The following is an 18,902-nucleotide window of genomic DNA, read 5'->3' as shown; positions in this document are numbered from 1 at the left end:
ACTGGTAAATGGCCAAGGAGACAAGTGATGCTTCCACCAACATAAATTATCACTCCATCTAGGCTCAGTATTATCATAAAGCCATCTAATGACTAATGAAGAGAGAATAATAATGTAATTAAATAGTGGAACAATAATAAAATGATAGCTTTATTTCTAAATGCATAAATAATTATAATAGCACACTGAAAATGTATTGTGGGCCTTAAATATCAATAAAGCAGGCACAGACTTAATTAAAATTCCATTATTCTGCCTCCTACACAGAATCTACTTAACCTTAAGCATGAGATGTTTATCAAATGATGTGTCACTTAGACAAACAAATTTTAATGTATACTCAATTAACACAAAGCTCTCCAACACAAGCTAGGAAGATTCATTTCCATGTGTAGGTTGTTTCACATTTATTCAAAATTAATTTCAAAAATGCTAAGAATATTTTGCAGGGCATTTTTATTTGTGGTTAGTCATCTACTTATACATATGGAGATTACCATCACTTTCCTGCTATATAATGGATTTGATATCCAGACAAGTGCCTCCTGGTTGAGAACCCCTAAAATTATGAATAAAGTATATAAAAACATATATTTCAAAACAAAACCAAGCTTATTGTAAAGTAAAGGAAACAATCTGGTATCAGAAATAACTATAACATGAGAATTAACAGGTAAGGGGATATTGGAGCCTGAATTTGCCTTGTAAATATCTGCATAACACTGATGGCATAGAGATTGGGAGAGAGAAAGCAAAACCAGGCATACACAAGGTGGGAAGTGAAATCAGAGACTTCTGCATAAAACCAGGCTTCCCAAAGGGTAACACTCTCAGCAGACAAAATAGATCTTATCCAGCAAAGGGAGAGAGTGAATGCACATGTCTGCCTCAGGCTCAGCTCTGGCTAGAGAAAGAAAAGAAAAACTAGTCTCATCTGAGAATCACTAAACAGAAGCTCGCACTCACACAGATTTGGAGCCAGCATTCACAAACTACCTGTGTAACTTTCCACACCCCAAGCCCATTATTTATTTTAAAGTGGTCTTGGGGCACCTGGGTGGCCAACTCTGGAGCATCTGACTCTTAATCTCAGCTCAGGTCGTGATTTTGCAGACTGTGAGATTGGGCCCACCCCTGCATCAGGCTCTGCGCTGACAGCGTAGAGCCTGCTTAGGATTCTCTCTCTCCCTCTCTCTGCCCCTCCCCCGCTCATGCTTGCTCATGCTCTCTCTTTCTCTCAAAAATAAATAAAATAAACTTTAAAAAATTGTTTAAATAAATAAAGTGCTTCTCACTCTGGACATCTAGCAAAAAGAAACTGAAATCATTTCTAGAGAATCATTTTAAAAACAGGGCTTGAGGCACCTAGGTGGCTCAGTCGGTTAGGTGGCTGACTCTTAATTTCAGCTCAGGTCATGATCTCATGGTTCGTGAATTCATGAGTTCATGAGCTTGAGCCCCACATCGGGCTCCACACTGACTGTGTAGAACCTGCTTGTGATTTTCTCTCTCTCCCTCTCTTTCTCCCCCTCCCCCACTCACTCGAGTGGGTTCTCTCTCTCTTAAAAATAAATAAATAAACTTTAAGCAATTTACAACCAGGGCTCAAAGAATTCATGTGGATAAAGTTCCAAATGACATGTGCTTATAATAAGATATTGAAAACACAAGAAGAAATAAAACATGAACAATGGGCAGAATAAATAACAAAATGCAGAATCAAAATAAAAAACACCAGATACCAAAATTACTGAAGATAGACTATAAAAGAAGTTTGCTTAAATTGCTTAAATAAATAATAAAGGGTAAATATGATGAAAGAACAAGAGACTCAAAACTGACCAGGCAGACATAAAAAGTAAACAAATGTCTAGAAATTATATTATTATCAAAAATAAAAACACAATGTACAGTTAAATAGTATGCTAGAACATAGCTGGAAAGAAAACAGAGCTAAAGAAATGACTGACTGCAACACAGAAAGACATGGGGATGGAAAATATGGGAAACTGAATGACACAGAGAAGGGAGTGAGGAAGTGAGCTAGATATTTTACAGTATGTCCACTTTATTCTCACAACTCAGTGAAAGCAATTTTTTAATACCCATTATATAGAGGAAGAAATCAAGGATCGGAGATAATAACTTTCTCAAGGACACACAGCAAATAAATGACAAAGGTATAATTCATAGCCTTATCAGTCTGACTCAAAAGACCATGGTCTGGGACACCTGGATGGCTAGGTCAGTTTGGTGGCAGACTCTTGATTTAGGTTCAGATCATGATCTTGTGGTTCATGGGACCCTGCATCAGGATCTGCACTGACAGCCAGAGCCTGCTTGGGATTCTCTCTCTCCCTCTCTCTGCCCCTCCCAGCTCATATTCACTCTTTTTCTTTTTCAAAATAAATAAATAAATAAACATTAAAAAAAAGAGAGAAAAGAAAAAGTCCATGGTAATTCAGGTTTTAGTTGTGGCCTTTTAATTTAGTAAAACTAACCAGTTTCCTTGGAGATAGAAACCATAAACACCTCATGTCCTTGACGGAAAAAAATAAGACTTGAAGGCCTGTTTTATAGAGGCTAACAATCTATGTTGAAGGGTCTACCAGATATTACTTAATTTGCCACTAACCCATGCAAAGACTTGTTTGTGTTTGTTGTCACTCAAGATGAGTGGTTTTCAAAACTCAGCAAAGAAGCATCTGTAGAGCCTGTTAGAAATGCAGGCTCCTGGCTCTACCAGGATTGAGACTCTGATTCAGACAGTTCAAGGTGGGTCCCAAGAATCTGTGTTTTCACCAAGCTTCCTAGGTAATTCTGATATGTATGGTCTCCAAGCCACACTGTGAAAAACACTATTCTTTATCTTCTATTGCACGTATTCTACATATAAAATAATCCAAGAAAGAATGCCCTCTTACTTGTAGTGTCTTACACTTGAAGTCTTCATAGCTCTGAAATGATGGAATCCAATTAGATATGTCTCTGGAGGTTTCCGGATTGACTTTGCCTTTTTAGGAAAACGAAGAAAGGATAGAAAACTGTCACATTAAAATGACTAGATATGGGTATTCGATTTTTCAAAGTTATAATTAATTTTATAGAAAAGACTCTCATGAGAAAATGCTGAGTGCTAATGAAGGAGCTGATGTAGACTAACTAATTGCTTATAAATTATCAGAAACAGAGAAGTGTTTGGAATTGAAAAAGGCCTTGAAGATCATCCAACTCAATTTCCATTTGTACACACTTCTCCAAAGATTTTATGATTTTCAACCTCCAGTTCTTTCCTTTTCTTGACTTCTTTAAGTCTTCTGCATTCTACCAAAACCGGGTAATTTTAATATGCAAGATAAGGTACAGGCTGTGTCAAGGGCTCTAGGTAGATCCAAGTACCTAACTAGAAAATCTTTAATCTTTAAGCCCTATCTCATATCTCTTTGAAGCTGTTAACAATGTTCTATCTCCCATCCATCCTTCTTCACTCTTCAAGGTTTTCTGGTTTTCCCAGTGAGCCCTGTTTCTTCTGCTGCTGTGCTCACTCAGAGCTTTTGCCATCAACAGCTGCTCCCTTCACCGCCCCCCCATCCCATCTACTCTACAAACTTCACTAACTCAGGGATTTCCCTAACACAAATCTCCAATCTCCAGTTATTTTAATGCATGTCAATTAACTGTTAGTTTCTTCTCCTCACAAAGAACTTAGACACCCATGGAATACAACTTTGACCCCTATTAAAAATGTTAAATCTCCTGACAAGGATAATTCTGATAGCAGAGTTTGTTTTCTTAGAGAGTATGAGTCTCAGATCATTTCCTATCAGTAGATGTAGGTAAGAAGCAGACCAAGCATGAGCAGAGAAGTTCCAGAACCCTCACTAAAGAAGAAATGAAGAGGGTGTGTAACTGCATGGGAAATGACAGAATATAAAAATAAACCATGCCAATTGCACAAATGCCTCAAGATCAGTGTTTCCAACCACTGTCCCAGCCTGGAAATTCAATTCTGGTCAGAGCTCCTCAAGCTCAGGAAACAACCCATGACACTCTCCAACAGCTGATTTCTGAAGTCATTTCCCCACTGTCTTTCAGCTTTGCCTAGTGATTTTCATCTCCTATACTCCCTCCAAAGAAATAAATGAGATTGAAAAGAGTCTACATATTTCCAAGAAAATAAAACAATGTATTTTATCAATCAACCATAAAAGGCTTATCTACATTACTATTGTCCATAAATTTATTCTTGTTTTGCTTGTAGGACAGGCACTGTATCCAATTCTTCATGAACACCCCAGTGTCCAGTATTTAATTAATAATATGGAACTTGGTAATTCTTGTTAAATTAAACCTCATTCATTCACTCATTCATTTAACTGATATTTACTGAGCTCCAACTATGTATCCTACTTTGTTCTAGAGGCTCAGGATATAGTATGAACAAGACAAGTGAGGTGACTATCCTTTTGTATCTTATAGACTGGTGGAGGGGTAGACAGATAATGAACACATGGACAATGGAACCAATAATTTCATATACCTTTAAGTACAATAATTTAGACTGGGTGATCAAGGAAAGCTTGACTGAGGGTACCATCTGAGCCAAGCTCTGAATGACAGGAAGACAGCCACAGCAAAACCTGGGAGCAAAGCATCCTGAGCAGAGGAAGCAGTAAGTTAAGTGAAGCATGAAAGAATTTGTCCTATTTAAATTACAGACAGGAGGCGAAAGTGGCTACAGTAGGGTGACCAAAGGATAGAGTAGTAGGAAATGAAGTCTGAAAGACAGGCAGGGCCAAATCATGTAGGGTATATGTTAAGGAGTTAGCATTACTCTGAATGGAATATGAAATACTTTCAAGCAGGAGGGTGACATACGTTTTTAAAAGACTACTATGGCTGTTTGTGCAAAATAGATCAAATTGGGGAACAAGAGTAGAAGCAGAGTCTAGTCAGAAAGCTTCTGCAAAAGTAACAGATGATGGTGGTCTGGATTAAGTTGGTATACCAAGGCTATGGAAATGGGGAGAAGTGAATAAATTTGAGATATATTTTAGAGGCAAAACCAAAAGGACTTGCTGATGGATTGGGTGAGGAGGTAGAAGAAATAGAGGACACAAGAATGATTTATAGATTTTTAGCTTGAGCCACTGGAAGAATGACTGGTGGTACCAGTTACTGGAATAAGGAGAACCGGGAGGGGGTAGGTGGGTGTGAGAGGCAATGAAGTGGAGAAGGACCACAAGTTCCTTTATGACCATAATAACTTTTCTATTAGATATCCAAGTGAAGAAATCACATGGGAAACTCTTGCTGATTTAATAACGTGTATGATTCTTGAGTATGGAGTTCAGGTAGGTCAGGGCTAGAGGTAGACTTATAAAGCAGAGGTCACTGACATCTAGGTAGCACTTCCAGTTAGGAGACTGGATGAGATTACCCAGGAAATGAGTGTAGACATAGAAGAAAAAAGGTCCAAGGACTGAGTTCTAGGCCACACCAGTGTTCAGAAGTTGAAAGGGGAAGTAGAAAAGTAGAAAGAAAAAACGGGAAGGAGCAGCAGATGAGCTAAGAGAGAAACGAAGTGAGTGTGTTATCCTGGAAGCCAAGAAAAAAGTACTTCAAGAAGAAAGGAGCGGATGACTGCCCAATGTTTTTGAAAGGCCACGGAAGATGAGGAGAGTTAAGGGCCAAATAATCAGCAATGTGCAGGTCACTGTTATCCCTGACAAAAGTAGCTGTAGTGGAGTTGTGAGAGCTGCAGCCTCAGTGAGTGGATTGAGGAAAAGAATGAAGGATGAAGATGTGGGGACAAGGTCTTACAGTCATTTCAAAAAGTTGTACTGTGAAGAGGACACAGAAACAGAGTAACAGAAGTATTGTGGGGTCAAGAAAATATTTTTTTTTTAATTTTTTTTTTTTATAACGTTTATTTATTTTTGAGACAGAGAGAGACAGAGCATGAATGGGGGAGGGTCAGAGAGAGGGAGACACAGAATCTGAAACAGGCTCCGGGCTCTGAGCTGTCAGCACAGGGGCCCGACGCGGGGCTCGAACTCACGGACCGCGAGATCGTGACCTGAGCCGAAGTCGGCGCTCAACCGACTGAGCCACCCAGGCGCCCCAAGAAAATATTTTTTTAAGGTAAGAGATTTTTATAGTATGATTATATGCATATGGGTATAACCTGTTCAGATGTTTTGAATTAAGCCTACTTAGGTATCATAGGTACTATTTTATACCATCAGGGCCATGTTCCCCTTAGCCACATTTACAATATGCTTCAATTGCCTGAGATACAGAAATCTGCATTATTATTGCCTGGTATACTTCTATTAATTCTCATTTCTTTATTCTACTTTTCCACGAACCTTAATAACATTTTCAGCATTGGCTATTAATAAACTTACGAATGGAGAGAAACTAAGTATCTGTGTATTAGAAGATGCTTCAGGGGGGTGCCTGGGTGGCTCAGTCAGTTAAGCATCCAACTCTTGATTTTGGCTCAGATCATGATCTCACGGTTCGTGAGTTCAAGCCCCAAGTTGGACTCCTAAGCCTGGTTGGGATTCTCTCTCTCCCTTTCTCTCTCTGGCTCTCCCCCACTCATGCCCTCTCTGAAAATAAGTAAACTTTTTTTGTTAAATTTTTTTTTTCAACGTTTTTTATTTATTTTTGGGACAGAGAGAGACAGAGCATGAACGGGGGAGGGGCAGAGAGAGGGAGACACAGAATCGGAAACAGGCTCCAGGCCCCGAGCCATCAGCCCAGAGCCTGACGCGGGGCTCGAACTCACGGACCGCGAGATCGTGACCTGGCTGAAGTCGGACGCTTAACCGACTGCGCCACCCAGGCGCCCTAAGTAAACTTTTTTTAAAAAAAGAAGGTGTTTCTGGAGATCCTCTATTCATTAATCTCTCCCAAAGATGTTTGAAGTAAAGGAAGAGATCCAGCTGTCCCACCCACAACTAGTTTTCAATATGGCTAATCAAAAAGCTATACGAATGGGTTAGGGTGCTCAGACCAAACCTTCCTTCTTCCGTGAAGGGTCAGTAGTGCGCTGTGATGTTTTATATCTGTCTCCTTTTACAGGATATCCATGAGCTTGAATTATGGCACGCAGTTCTCTGAAAAAGGAACTGTACCGGTCCTTCTTTTTATTTTCAGATACATTAGGTACATCCCTAAGTGACAAAAAACAATCAAGGTTGTTAATGGTAAGGGTAGGTCTAAGAATTCAGATGGTGGAACAATGGATGGAGGAGAAATAAGAAGAGAGAAAGGGAGTTGTTAATGTCAACATCTGAGCAAAACTCCAGTCCATTGATCATTCATATGACAACAATAACTGCCAATATTAAAATGAGGAAATGAGGGACGCCTGGGTGGCTCAGTCAGTTAAGTGTCTGACTTCGGCTCAGGTCATGATCTCACAGTTTGTGGGTTCAAGCCCCCTGTCGGGCTCTGTGCTGACAGATCAGAGCCTGGAGCCTGTTTCAGATTCTATGCCTCCCTCTCTCTCTGTCCCTCCCCTGTTCACACTCTGTCTCTGTCTCAAGAATAAATAAACATTAAAAAAATATTTTTAAATAAAAAATAAAATAAATTAAAAAAAAATAAAATGAGGAAATGAAAGCCAATTTCATTTAGACTGTGAGGCCCATGAGAGTAGGGACCAGATCTGTCTCAGTGTCTTCCATAGCAAAGCCCAGCACAGTGTTTGGCATGGTGACCTATGAATTATATAAAATAAATTCAATCTAAATTAACTTGAATTTAAATGGTGGACCTTTGTTCCACCATATATTCTTACCTGCTTTTACAAGAGTACTTCTCATTAAAGAAAAATCTCTCTAAATGATCTGTAATTACTCAAGAGGCTCTTGCAAAGCCATTGCTCCTTCTCAGAGAGAAGGCTGAGCAATAAAATGCTAATTGAGATTGTTTCTTACCTTTGAAAAACAGATCATACTGAAAAATTTGGACAAAAACTTTTTGATCAGTGCACTGGAATTTATTTTAGATGCTTGAATTGGAAAAATAAGGTAATTTATCTTTCCAAACATGTATGAATTTAAGCTCTAGGCAAGCCATGGACCCAAAACAGGCTTCTAAACCTATCAGGGAGTATAAATCATTTATGTAGTGTCAGCCTGGACACTGTGTAAGGTGGAGGACACAGTTTGAAGAGGGAGGTTTTCAGGGAATATTTGCTTTACCTATGCATTACATAGGTAATCCACTTAGTATTATAACAGAGTTGGGGCTATGGGTTATGGAAAACCCACTGGAGATACCAAATTTCCCTGACTCAGGCTTCCCCTGAGGAAGTAGGATTTTGCTAGATGTGAAATAGGAACAGAAGACAGGGGAGAGGGCTTTGACAGAAATATCAGTCAGTTATGAATTCATACCTCTTCTCTTTTTCTCTCTCAGACTCATCCATTATTCAGTGATGTAACAAAGAATTCTGAAATCAAAGTGGAACAACATTTTACTAAGAAATCAGTCTATGATGAATCACAATAAAGCAATAAGACTAATCAAAATTCTCTATTGCATAGCACCTTTCCCTTAAGGAATGCTTATTTCTTTTAAAGATAGAATTTCATTAAGTACCAATAACCCTCTCATATGTTATGTATATGTTGAAGATTTGCTTTATTGTCTGATCCCCAATGAATGTTTGTCACAATAACATTACAAATGAATATATTTGAAAAAGTTACAAAAACGTTCTGTGAAGTTACACAACTTAATCCAAAAGTAAGTATCTGTAAGCTTAATTCCATACCCTTAAAATTCTTTTAACTTCTATTAACCTGAAGAACACTTAATGAAACAAAGATTGATGTGGGTTAGGTTTCATATCTATACACAATACCATGCCACGATAGACAAAATCTGCATTTATTGCTGCTATCACAGAAATCCTGGGCATATAAAAATGGCACTGAAATCACCAAAGTCCTCTGCTTTGAATTGTATAATTAGACTCACATATCACCTCAAGGTCAAAATCTCAGAGTAGAAGTCGATGACATTCAAATACATGTCTGTTAAGTAAGAAGTAGCAGCTAAAATATAACAAACATCCTTTAAAAGCTCTCAAGAAAGTAAGGAAAGCTTAGGGGTAACACAGTGAGAAGACGCTGAAAGCCAAAGCTGGTTAGTATACCAACCTGTGCTATTGTGAGGACAGGGAAGCATAGCCATGCAACGAAAGACCTCGAGTATTAAGGCCCTGCTGGGTAAAGGAGAATTCAAGCAGATCGTTGAAACTAAAACCCACCAACTTCTCCCTACACATAGGCATTACTCTCAGAGATTACAGTTTAATTTAAAAAGCTCTCTCGGCAGCAAAGGAAGAAAAGAAGGAAGTTTGGCTATCTCAGCATGTTCTCTTGGGTAGGAAAAAAAGGGTGCCGTTAGACTTAATAGGGTTCCAGGAGAATGGAAAAGCAAACCCATTTTGGACAGATACTCTCTAAAGTCAAGTTCTACCAAATCTCCACAGATAAGGCACCACTGAAGATGAGCTCACCATCCAGAATGGGAAGATGTATAAGGAAACAATCCACCATTTACCAGAATTAGGACCCACACCCAAGCAGTATGAGACCTCCAAGAACTTCAAATCATTAAAAGATCTGAAAGCCATTATAAAAAATAATTGTGTTTAGAAATATGAAAAACAAAATAGATGGAAGTGAAAATATGAGAAAAGCCAGGTAGACATGAAAAAGAACAAAAGTGAGATTCAATAAATAAAAACATATTCAATGGAATTCATTTCAAAAGGATGGATTAATCATGTATTATGAAAAACCGGATGAGAAACTTAGTAAACAGAATACAGATATGAAGAAATTTATCATATTGCCTTTACAGAGAGACAGTAAAGTGGGAAATATGAAACAAGAGGTTATGAAACATGCAAGAGAGAATGGGAAGGCCTAATATAGATCTCAGTTCCAGATGAAGAGAATAGCAAGAATGAGAGAAAGTCAGTAAAGAGATAATAGCTAAAATTTTTCCAAAATGGAAAATGTCATCCAATCTAGATAAATTAAAATAAAACCACATCTAGAAACATCATAGTGAAATTTCAGAACATGAAAGATAGCTAGGTCATTCTAGGCCATAAAACAGATCAACAAACACCAAAGAACCATATGCTCCCCCCCAATGCCATTTAATTAGAAATCAAGAACAAAAAGATAACATAAACCCTGTAGATCTGTATATTTAAAACAATAGCAACAACAAAAGCAAAATTTCCTAAATAGCTCTGGAAATCAGAAAATATTTAGAACTTAAGTATTATAAAATACTACATATTAAAAACTGTAAAATGCAGCTAAGGCAACACCAAAGAATTTATACCCTTAAACGCTCATGAGAAAAAAATGAAAATAAATGAGCTAAGTAGTCAACAGAGCAAATTGTAAAAAAAGAGTAAAGCCAAATAAAGGGAATGTAAGGAAATAATAAAGGTAAGATGAGAAAACAACATGATAAAAGGATATACTAGAACAGGTAAAAAAAAAATCTGTTTCTTAAAAAAAAGACAATAAAATAAAACATTGTTATACCAGATCGATCAAGAAATAAAAGAGAAGACACATTCTGGAATGAAAAGTGCATACGTATGAACTTGAGATGATAAAAAGCAGTATGATCAATTCTATGTCCATAAATTTGAAAACAGATATGAAATGGAGTATTTTCTAGAAAAAAATGTATTTTCACCTATTAAACCTATTTAATAATACAAAGAAAATGTGAAGAAATCATATAAATGTAAAGAAATTAATGTAATAATTAAAAATCTATCCACAGAAAAACAATCTAACCTAATACAAACAAACAGTCCCAATGGTTTCACAAACTGACACTTATAAACACTTAAATAATGGGTATCTCATATTTCATGCAAATTATTCCAGAAAACAGACAGAAAAGTCACTCATCCAACTCATTTTATAATCCTAGTACTTCTTTATACCAAGCCAGAAAAAGGCAGCATCAAAAGGGGATATTTTATAAGCTAATTTTATTTATGATAAAGAAGAAAAATACTTATCAAACCCAAACAAAGAGAGTATTTTAAAATTTGGGCTAATTCTAGAAATACTAAGATAATTTCGTATTAGAAAAATATAATTCAACATATCAGACAAAAAGAAAAAAATGAATAAGATCATCTTGGTCGATGCAGAAAACTCATTTGATATCATTCAATATATATATATAATTTTTTTAAATTAATTAATTTATTTATTTATTTATTTTTTAATATATGAAATTTACTGTCAAATTGGTTTCCATACAACACCCAGTGCTCATCCCAAAAGGTGCCCTCCTCAATACCCATCACCCACCCTGCCCTCCCTCCCACCCACCATCAACCCTCAGTTTGTTTTCAGTTTTTAACAGTCTCTTATGCTTTGGCTCTCTCCCACTCTAACCTCTTTTTTTTTTTTTTTTCCCTTCCCCTCCCCCATGGGTTTCTGTTAAGTTTCTCAGGATCCACATAAGAGTGAAACCATATGGTATCTGTCTTTCTCTGTATGGCTTATTTCACTTAGCATCACACTCTCCAGTTCCATCCACGTTGCTACAAAAGGCCATATTTCATTTTTTCTCATTGCCACGTAGTATTCCATTGTGTATATAAACCACAATTTCTTTATCCATTCATCAGTTGATGGACATTTAGGCTCTTTCCATAATTTGGCTATTGTTGAGAGTGCTGCTATAAACATTGGGGTACAAGTGCCCCTATGCATCAGTACTCCTGTATCCCTTGGGTAAGTTCCTAGCAGTGCTATTGCTGGGTCATAGGGTAGGTCTATTTTTAATTTTCTGAGGAACCTCCACACTGCTTTCCAGAGCGGCTGCACCAATTTGCATTCCCACCAACAGTGCAAGAGGTTTCCTGTTTTTCCACATCCTCTCCAGCATCTATAGTCTCCTGATTTCTTCATTTTGGCCACTCTGACTGGCGTGAGGTGATATCTGAGTGTGGTTTTGATTTGTATTTCCCTGATAAGGAGCGACGTTGAACATCTTTTCATGTGCCTGTTGGCCATCCGGATGTCTTCTTTAGAGAAGTGTCTATTCATGTTTTCTGCCCATTTCTTCACTGGGTTATTTGTTTTTCGGGTGTGGAGTTTGGTGAGCTCTTTATAGATTTTGGAGACTAGCCCTTTGTCTGATATGTCATTTGCAAATATCTTTTCCCATTCCGTTGGTTGCCTTTTAGTTTTGTTGTTTCTTTTGCTGTGCAGAAGCTTTTTATCTTCATAAGGTCCCAGTAATTCATTTTTGCTACTAATTCCCTTGCCTTTGGGGATGTGTCGAGTAAGAGATTGCTACGGCTGAGGTCAGAGAGGTCTTTTCCTGCTTTCTCCTCTAGGGTTTTGATGGTTTCCTGTCTCACATTCAGGTCCTTTATCCATTTTGAGTTTATTTTTGTGAATGGTGTCAGAAAGTGGTCTAGTTTCAACCTTCTGCATGTTGCTGTCCAGTTCTCCCAGCACCATTTGTTAAAGAGACTGTCTTTTTTCCATTGGATGTTCTTTGCTGCTTTGTCAAAAATGAGTTGGCAATACGTTTGTGGGTCTAGTTCTGGGGTTTCTATTCTATTCCATTGGTCTATGTGTCTGTTTTTGTGCCAATACAATGCTGTCTTGATGATGACAGCTTTGTAGTAGAGGCTAAAGTCTGGGATTGTGATGCATCCTGCTTTGGTCTTCTTCTTCAAAATTACTTTGGCTATTCGGGGCCTTTTGTGGTTCCATATGAATTTTAGGATGGCTTGTTCTAGTTTCGAGAAGAATGTTGGTGCAATTTTGATTGGGATTGCATTGAATGTGTAGATAGCTTTGGGTACTATTGACATTTTGACAATATTTATCCTTCCAATTCATGAGCAGGGAATGTCTTTCCATTTCTTTATATCTTCTTCAATTACCTTCATAAGCTTTCTATAGTTTTCAGCATACAGATCTTTTACATCTTTGGTTAGATTTATTCCTAGGTATTGTATGCTTCTTGGTGCAATTGTGAATGGGATCAGTTTCTTTATTTGTCTTTCTGTTGCTTCATTGTTAGTGTATAAGAATGCAACTGATTTCTGTACATTGATTTTGTATCCTGCAACTTTGCTGAATTCATGTATCAGTTCTAGCAGACTTTTGGTGGAGTCTATCGGATTTTCCATGTATAATATCATGTCATCTGCAAAAAGCGAAAGGTTGACTTCATCTTTGCCAATTTGGATGCCTTTGATTTCCTTTTGTTGTCTGATTGCTGATGCTAGAACTTCCAACACTATATTAAACAACAGCGGTGAGAGTGGGCATCCATGTCATGTTCCTGATCTCAGGGAAAAAGCTCTCAGTTTTTCGCCACTGAGGATGATGTTAGCTGTGGGATTTTCATAAGTGGCTTTTATGATGTTTAAGTATGTTCCTTCTCTCCCGACTTTCTCAAGGGTTTTCATTAAGAAAGGGTGCTGGATTTTGTCAAAGGCCTTTTCTGCATCGATTGACAGGATCATATGGTTCTTCTCTTTTTTTTTTATTAATGTGATGTATCACGTTGATCGATTTGCGAATGTTGAACCAGCCCTGCATCCCAGGAATGAATCCCACTTGATCATGGTGAATAATTCGTTTTATATGCTGTTGAATTCGATTTGCTAGTATCTTATTGAGAATTTTTGCATCCATATTCATCAGGGATATTGACCTGTAGTTCTCTTTTTTTACTGGGTCTCTGGTTTAGGAATCAAAGTAATACTGGCTTCATAGAACGAGTCTGGAAGTTTTCCTTCCCTTTCTATTTCTTGGAATAGCTTGAGAAGGATAGGTATCATCTCTGCTTTAAACATCTGGTAGAGCTCCCCTGGGAAGCCATCTGGTCTTGGACTCTTATTTGTTGGGAGATTTTTGATAACCGATTCAATTTCTTCGCTGGTTATGGGTCTGTTCAAGCTTTCTCTTTCCTTCTGATTGAGTTTTGGAAGAGTGTGGGTGTTTAGGAATGTGTCCATTTCTTCCAGGTTGTCCAATTTGTTGGCATATAATTTTTCATAGTATTCCCTGATAATTGTTTGTATCTCTGAGGGATTGGTTGTAATAATCCCATTTTCATTCATGATTTTATCTATTTGGGTCTTCTCCCTTTTCTTTTTGAGAAGCCTGGCTAGAGGTTTGTCAATTTTGTTTATTTTTTCAAAAAACCAACTCTTGGTTTCGTTGATCTGCTCTACAGTTTTTTTAGATTCTATACTGTTTATTTCTGCTCTGATCTTTATTATTTCTCTTCTTCTGCTGGGTTTAGGCTGCCTTTGCTGTTCTGCTTCCATTTCCTTTAGGTGTGCTGTCAGATTTTGTATTTGGGATTTTTCTTGTTTCTTGAGATAGGCCTGGATTGCAATGTATTTTCCTCTCAGGACTGCCTTCACTGCGTCGCAAAGCGTTTGGAGTGTTGTTTTTTCATTTTCGTTTGTTTCCATATATTTGTTAATTTCTTCGCTAATTGCCTGGTTGACCCACTCATTCTTTAGTAAGGTGTTCTTTAACCTCCATGCTTTTGGAGGTTTTCCAGACTTTTTCCTGTGGTTGATTTCAAGCTTCATAGCATTGTGGTCTGAAAGTATGCATGGTATAATTTCAATTCTTGTGAACTTATGAAGGGCTGTTTTGTGACCCAGTATATGATCTATCTTGGAGAATGTTCCGTGTGCACTCGAGAAGAAAGTATATTCTGTTGCTTTGGGATGCAGAGTTCTAAATAGATCTGTCAAGTCCATCTGATCCAATGTATCATTCAGGGCCCTTGTTTCGTTATTGACCGTGTGTCTAGATGATCTATCCATTTCTGTAAGTGGGGTGTTAAAGTCCCCTGCAATTACCACATTCTTATCAATAAGGTTGCTTATGTTTGTGAGTAATTGTTTTATATATTTGGGGGCTCCGGTATTCGGCGCATAGACATTTATAATTGTTAGCTCTTCCTGATGGATAGACCCTGTAATTATTATATAATGCCCTTCTTCATCTCTTGTTACAGCCTTTAATTTAAAGTCTAGTTTGTCTGATATAAGTATGGCTACTCCAGCTTTCTTTTGGCTTCCAGTAGCATGACAAATAGTTCTCCATCCCCTCACTCTCAATCTAAAGGTGTCCTCAGATCTAAAATGAGTCTCCTGTAGACAGCAAATAGTTGGGTCTTGTGTTTTTATCCATTCTGATACCCTATGTCTTTTGGTTGGCGCATTTAATCCATTTACATTCAGTGTTATTATAGAAAGATACGGGTTTAGAGTCATTGTCATGTCTGTATGTTTTATGCTTGTAGTGATGTCTCTGGTACTTTGTCTCACAGGATCTCCCTCAGGATCTCTTGTAGGGCTGGTTTCGTGGTGACAAATTCCTTCAGTTTTTGTTTGTTTGGGAAGACCTTTATCTCTCCTTCTATTCTAAATGACAGACTTGCTGGATAAAGGATTCTCGGCTGCATATTTTTTCTGTTTAGCACACTGAATATCGTGCCAATCCTTTCTGGCCTGCCAAGTTTCAAAAGAGAGATCAGTCACGAGTCTTATAGGTCTCCCTTTATATGTGAGGGCACGTTTATCCCTTGCTGCTTTCAGAATTTTCTCTTTATCCTTGTATTTTGCCAGTTTCACTATGATATGTCGTGCAGAAGATCGATTCAAGTTACGTCTGAAGGGAGTTCTCTGTGCCTCTTGGATTTCAATGCCTTTTTCCTTCCCCAGTTCAGGGAAGTTCTCAGCTATAATTTCTTCAAGTACCCCTTCAGCACCTTTCCCTCTCTCTTCCTCCTCTGGGATACCAATTATGCGTATATTATTTCTTTTTAGTGTATCCCTTAGTTCTCTAATTTTCCCCTCATACTCCTGGATTTTTTTATCTCTTTTTCTCTCAGCTTCCTCTTTTTCCATAACTTTATCTTCTAGTTCACCTATTCTCTCTTCTGCCTCTTCAATCCGAGCCGTCGTGGTTTCCATTTTGTTTTGCATTTCGTTTAAAGCGCTTTTCAGCTCCTCGTGACTGTTCCTTAGTCCCTTGATCTCTGTGGCAAGAGATTCCCTGCTGTCCTCTATACTGTTTTCAAGCCCAGGGATTAATTTTATGACTATTATTCTAAATTCACTTTCTGTTATATTATTTAAATCCTTTTTGATCAGTTCATTAGCTGTTGTTATTTCCTGGAGATTCTTCTGAGGGGAATTCTTCCGTTTGGTCATTTTGGATAGTCCCTGGAGTGGTGAGGACCTGCAGGGCACTACCCCTGTGTTGTGGTGTATAACTGGAGTTGGTGGGCGGGGCTGCAGTCCGACCTGATGTCTGCCCCCAGCCCACCGCTGGGGCCACAGTCAGACTGGTGTGTGCCTTCTCTTCCCCTCTCCTAGGGGCGGGATTCACTGTGGGGTGGCGTGGCCCGTCTGGGCTACTTGCACACTGCCAGGCTTGTGGTGCTGGGGATCTGGCGTATTAGCTGGGGTGCGTAGGCAAGGTGCACGGGGGCAGGAGGGGCAGGCTTAGCTCGCTTCTCCTTAGGTGATCCACTTCGGGAGGGGCCCTGTGGCAGCGGGAGGGAGTCAGATCCGCTGCCAGAGGTTTGGCTCCGCAGAAGCACAGAGTTGGGTGTTTGTGCAGTGCAAGCAAGTTCCCTGATAGGAACTGGTTCCCTTTGGGATTCTGGCTGGGGGATGGGCGAGGGAGATGGCGCTGGCGAGTGCGTTTGTTCCCCGCTAAGCTGAGCTCTGTCATCTGGGGGCTCAGCAACTCTCCCTCCCTTTGTCCTCCAGCCTTCCCGCTTTCCGAGCAGAGCTGTTAACTTATGACCTCCCAGACGCTAAGTCGCGCTTGCTGTGGGAACACACTCCGTCAGGCCCCTCCGCTCTTGCCAGCCAGACTCGGGGGCTCTGCTTGGCCGGCAGGCTGCCCCTCCGCCCCGGCTCCCTCCTGCCAGTCCGTGGAGCGCGCACCGCCTCGCCGCCCTTCCTACCCTCTTCCGTGGGCCTCTCGTCTGTGCTTGGCTCCAGAGACTCCATTCTGCTAATCCTCTGGCGGTTTTCTGGGTTATTTAGGCAGGCGTAGGTGGAATCTAAGTGATCAGCAGGACGCACGGTGAGCCCAGCGTCCTCCCACGCCGCCATCTTCCAACCTCCTAGTACAAGTGTATCTCTTATTGGTTTTACAGTTTTACGAATTCTGTATGTTCTCTTAGTCTGAGGCAATACTAAGAAGCAAAAGTTTTGTACATTCTTCAACATTCCTGCAAGATATTTCCAGTTTTTATATGGTGCTGGAAAAACTAAACATGTTCCTGAAAGAAATCAACAATCCATTAAATTTCTAATCTTATTCCAATTAAGTTTCTTGATGTTCTATAAAACCTTTCCATGGTCCTGCCATTTCTGAAATTTCAGCAATTCATTCAATCCCTGTGCCCACTATACCTTGGCAGTGCACAGGTTTATGGGAAAGACTGACATCTACATAAATCCATGGATTGAAGGCAAGGGAATTATCACTACTGGGCTAGAAGTTTCACAGAAGGCATCTGAGACAATTATGCAATGGATCCAAAAGACCTTAACTGCTAAATGGAGAGGAGAGGACATCACAGGCAGAAAACAGAGTCTGAGTAAAGGTACCAAGGTGAAACATCATGGTATATTGACATCAAACTGTTCTTACTGATGCCTAGCATGTGAACCCAGGCAAATTACCTTGACCTTTCTGGGCCCCAGTTTCCTCATCTACAAAATGGGAATAATAATAGCACCACTTTACAGGGCTGTTGTGAAGATTCACTGAAATAATGGACAGCAAAGTATGATAAGAAACAGAAAGCAAAATGGTGGTTACCAGGGGCTGGAGGGAGGAGAAATGGGAGATACTGTTTAACAGGTACAGAGTTTCATTTGGGGATGATGGAAAGGCTGTGGAGATGGAGAGTGGCGATAGCTGCACAGCAATATAAAATGCATTTAACACCACTCGGCTGCATGCTTTAAAAATGGTTAAAATGATAAATTTTATGTTATGTGTATTCTACTACCACAATAAAAAAAATGCAAAACGAAACCAAAAATAAAGTGCCAGGCTTGCTCAGTAAGCAACACAGTGTAACTGAAACCAAGAACACTAGGAAAGTAGTTGGGGCCAGAAGCAAAGAGTTTTGAGTATTAGGCTGAGGAGAAGTATGAATTTGATCTACCCTAGTATCCTGTGGGAACACTTGGAAGTGCTATTACTTGAATTGATATTTTGTAAAGACATAATCGACATTGGTATTTTACGAAGATCACCCTGGGAATGAGTTAGATGATTACAAAGAAGTTGAGGCTGAAAGAAGGGATGCCAATTAGACTTCTGCATTTTAAAGTGTGCCCCGCCCCCAGCATGGTTGGTCTTGCCTGAAAGCAAATTCTCAAGCTGCTCCAGATCTGCTGAATCAGAATCCTCATGCTACAAGACCTCTGGTAATGCCTACACACACTAACCTTTGAGAAGCATGGGGTTAGAAGACCTGAGGAGTTCAGCCGGTAGACGTTGAAGACTTGCAGTGGGACAGTGGCAGCAGAGATGGAGCCATAATCACCAAGATTTATGGAATTTAGTACATACATGCTAGGTTCTGTGTATTGCAAAAACTACCATTTAATCCTCACAATAGCACCATGTAACAGGTGCTATTACTTCCATTTCTCACATGGAATACCAACAAGTCATAAAAAGGAGGGACATTCTGCCACTTGCAACAACATAGATGGAACTTGAGAGCATTATGCTAAATGAATTGAGACAGAGAGGGGCGCCTGGGTGGCTCAGTCGGTTAAGCTTCTGACTTTG

General features: G+C 39.2%; 1 protein-coding gene across 4 annotated transcripts in view; it reads right to left on the bottom strand.

Annotated features, from left to right (window-relative positions):
- Positions 1-18,902, bottom strand: part of PASD1 (PAS domain containing repressor 1) — a 104,875-nt gene that overhangs the window by 57,371 nt on the left and 28,602 nt on the right. For all 4 annotated transcript variants that reach the window (XM_058712905.1, XM_058712907.1, XM_058712908.1 and 1 more), the window contains 4 exons: positions 8,415-8,470; positions 7,030-7,184; positions 2,925-3,013; positions 3-92 (listed from right to left, as the gene is read on the bottom strand). In XM_058712905.1, the coding sequence (XP_058568888.1) occupies positions 3-92; positions 2,925-3,013; positions 7,030-7,184; positions 8,415-8,446 (366 nt within the window). In that variant the 5' untranslated portion in view covers positions 8,447-8,470. The remainder of the gene's footprint in view (positions 1-2; positions 93-2,924; positions 3,014-7,029; positions 7,185-8,414; positions 8,471-18,902) is intronic.

Source organism: Neofelis nebulosa, chromosome X (assembly GCF_028018385.1).
Source record: "Neofelis nebulosa isolate mNeoNeb1 chromosome X, mNeoNeb1.pri, whole genome shotgun sequence".
In the NCBI taxonomy this organism is placed as follows: Eukaryota; Metazoa; Chordata; class Mammalia; order Carnivora; family Felidae; genus Neofelis; species Neofelis nebulosa.
Note: the sequence above shows the minus strand (reverse complement) of the source record. Positions and strands in the feature narration are given on the sequence as shown.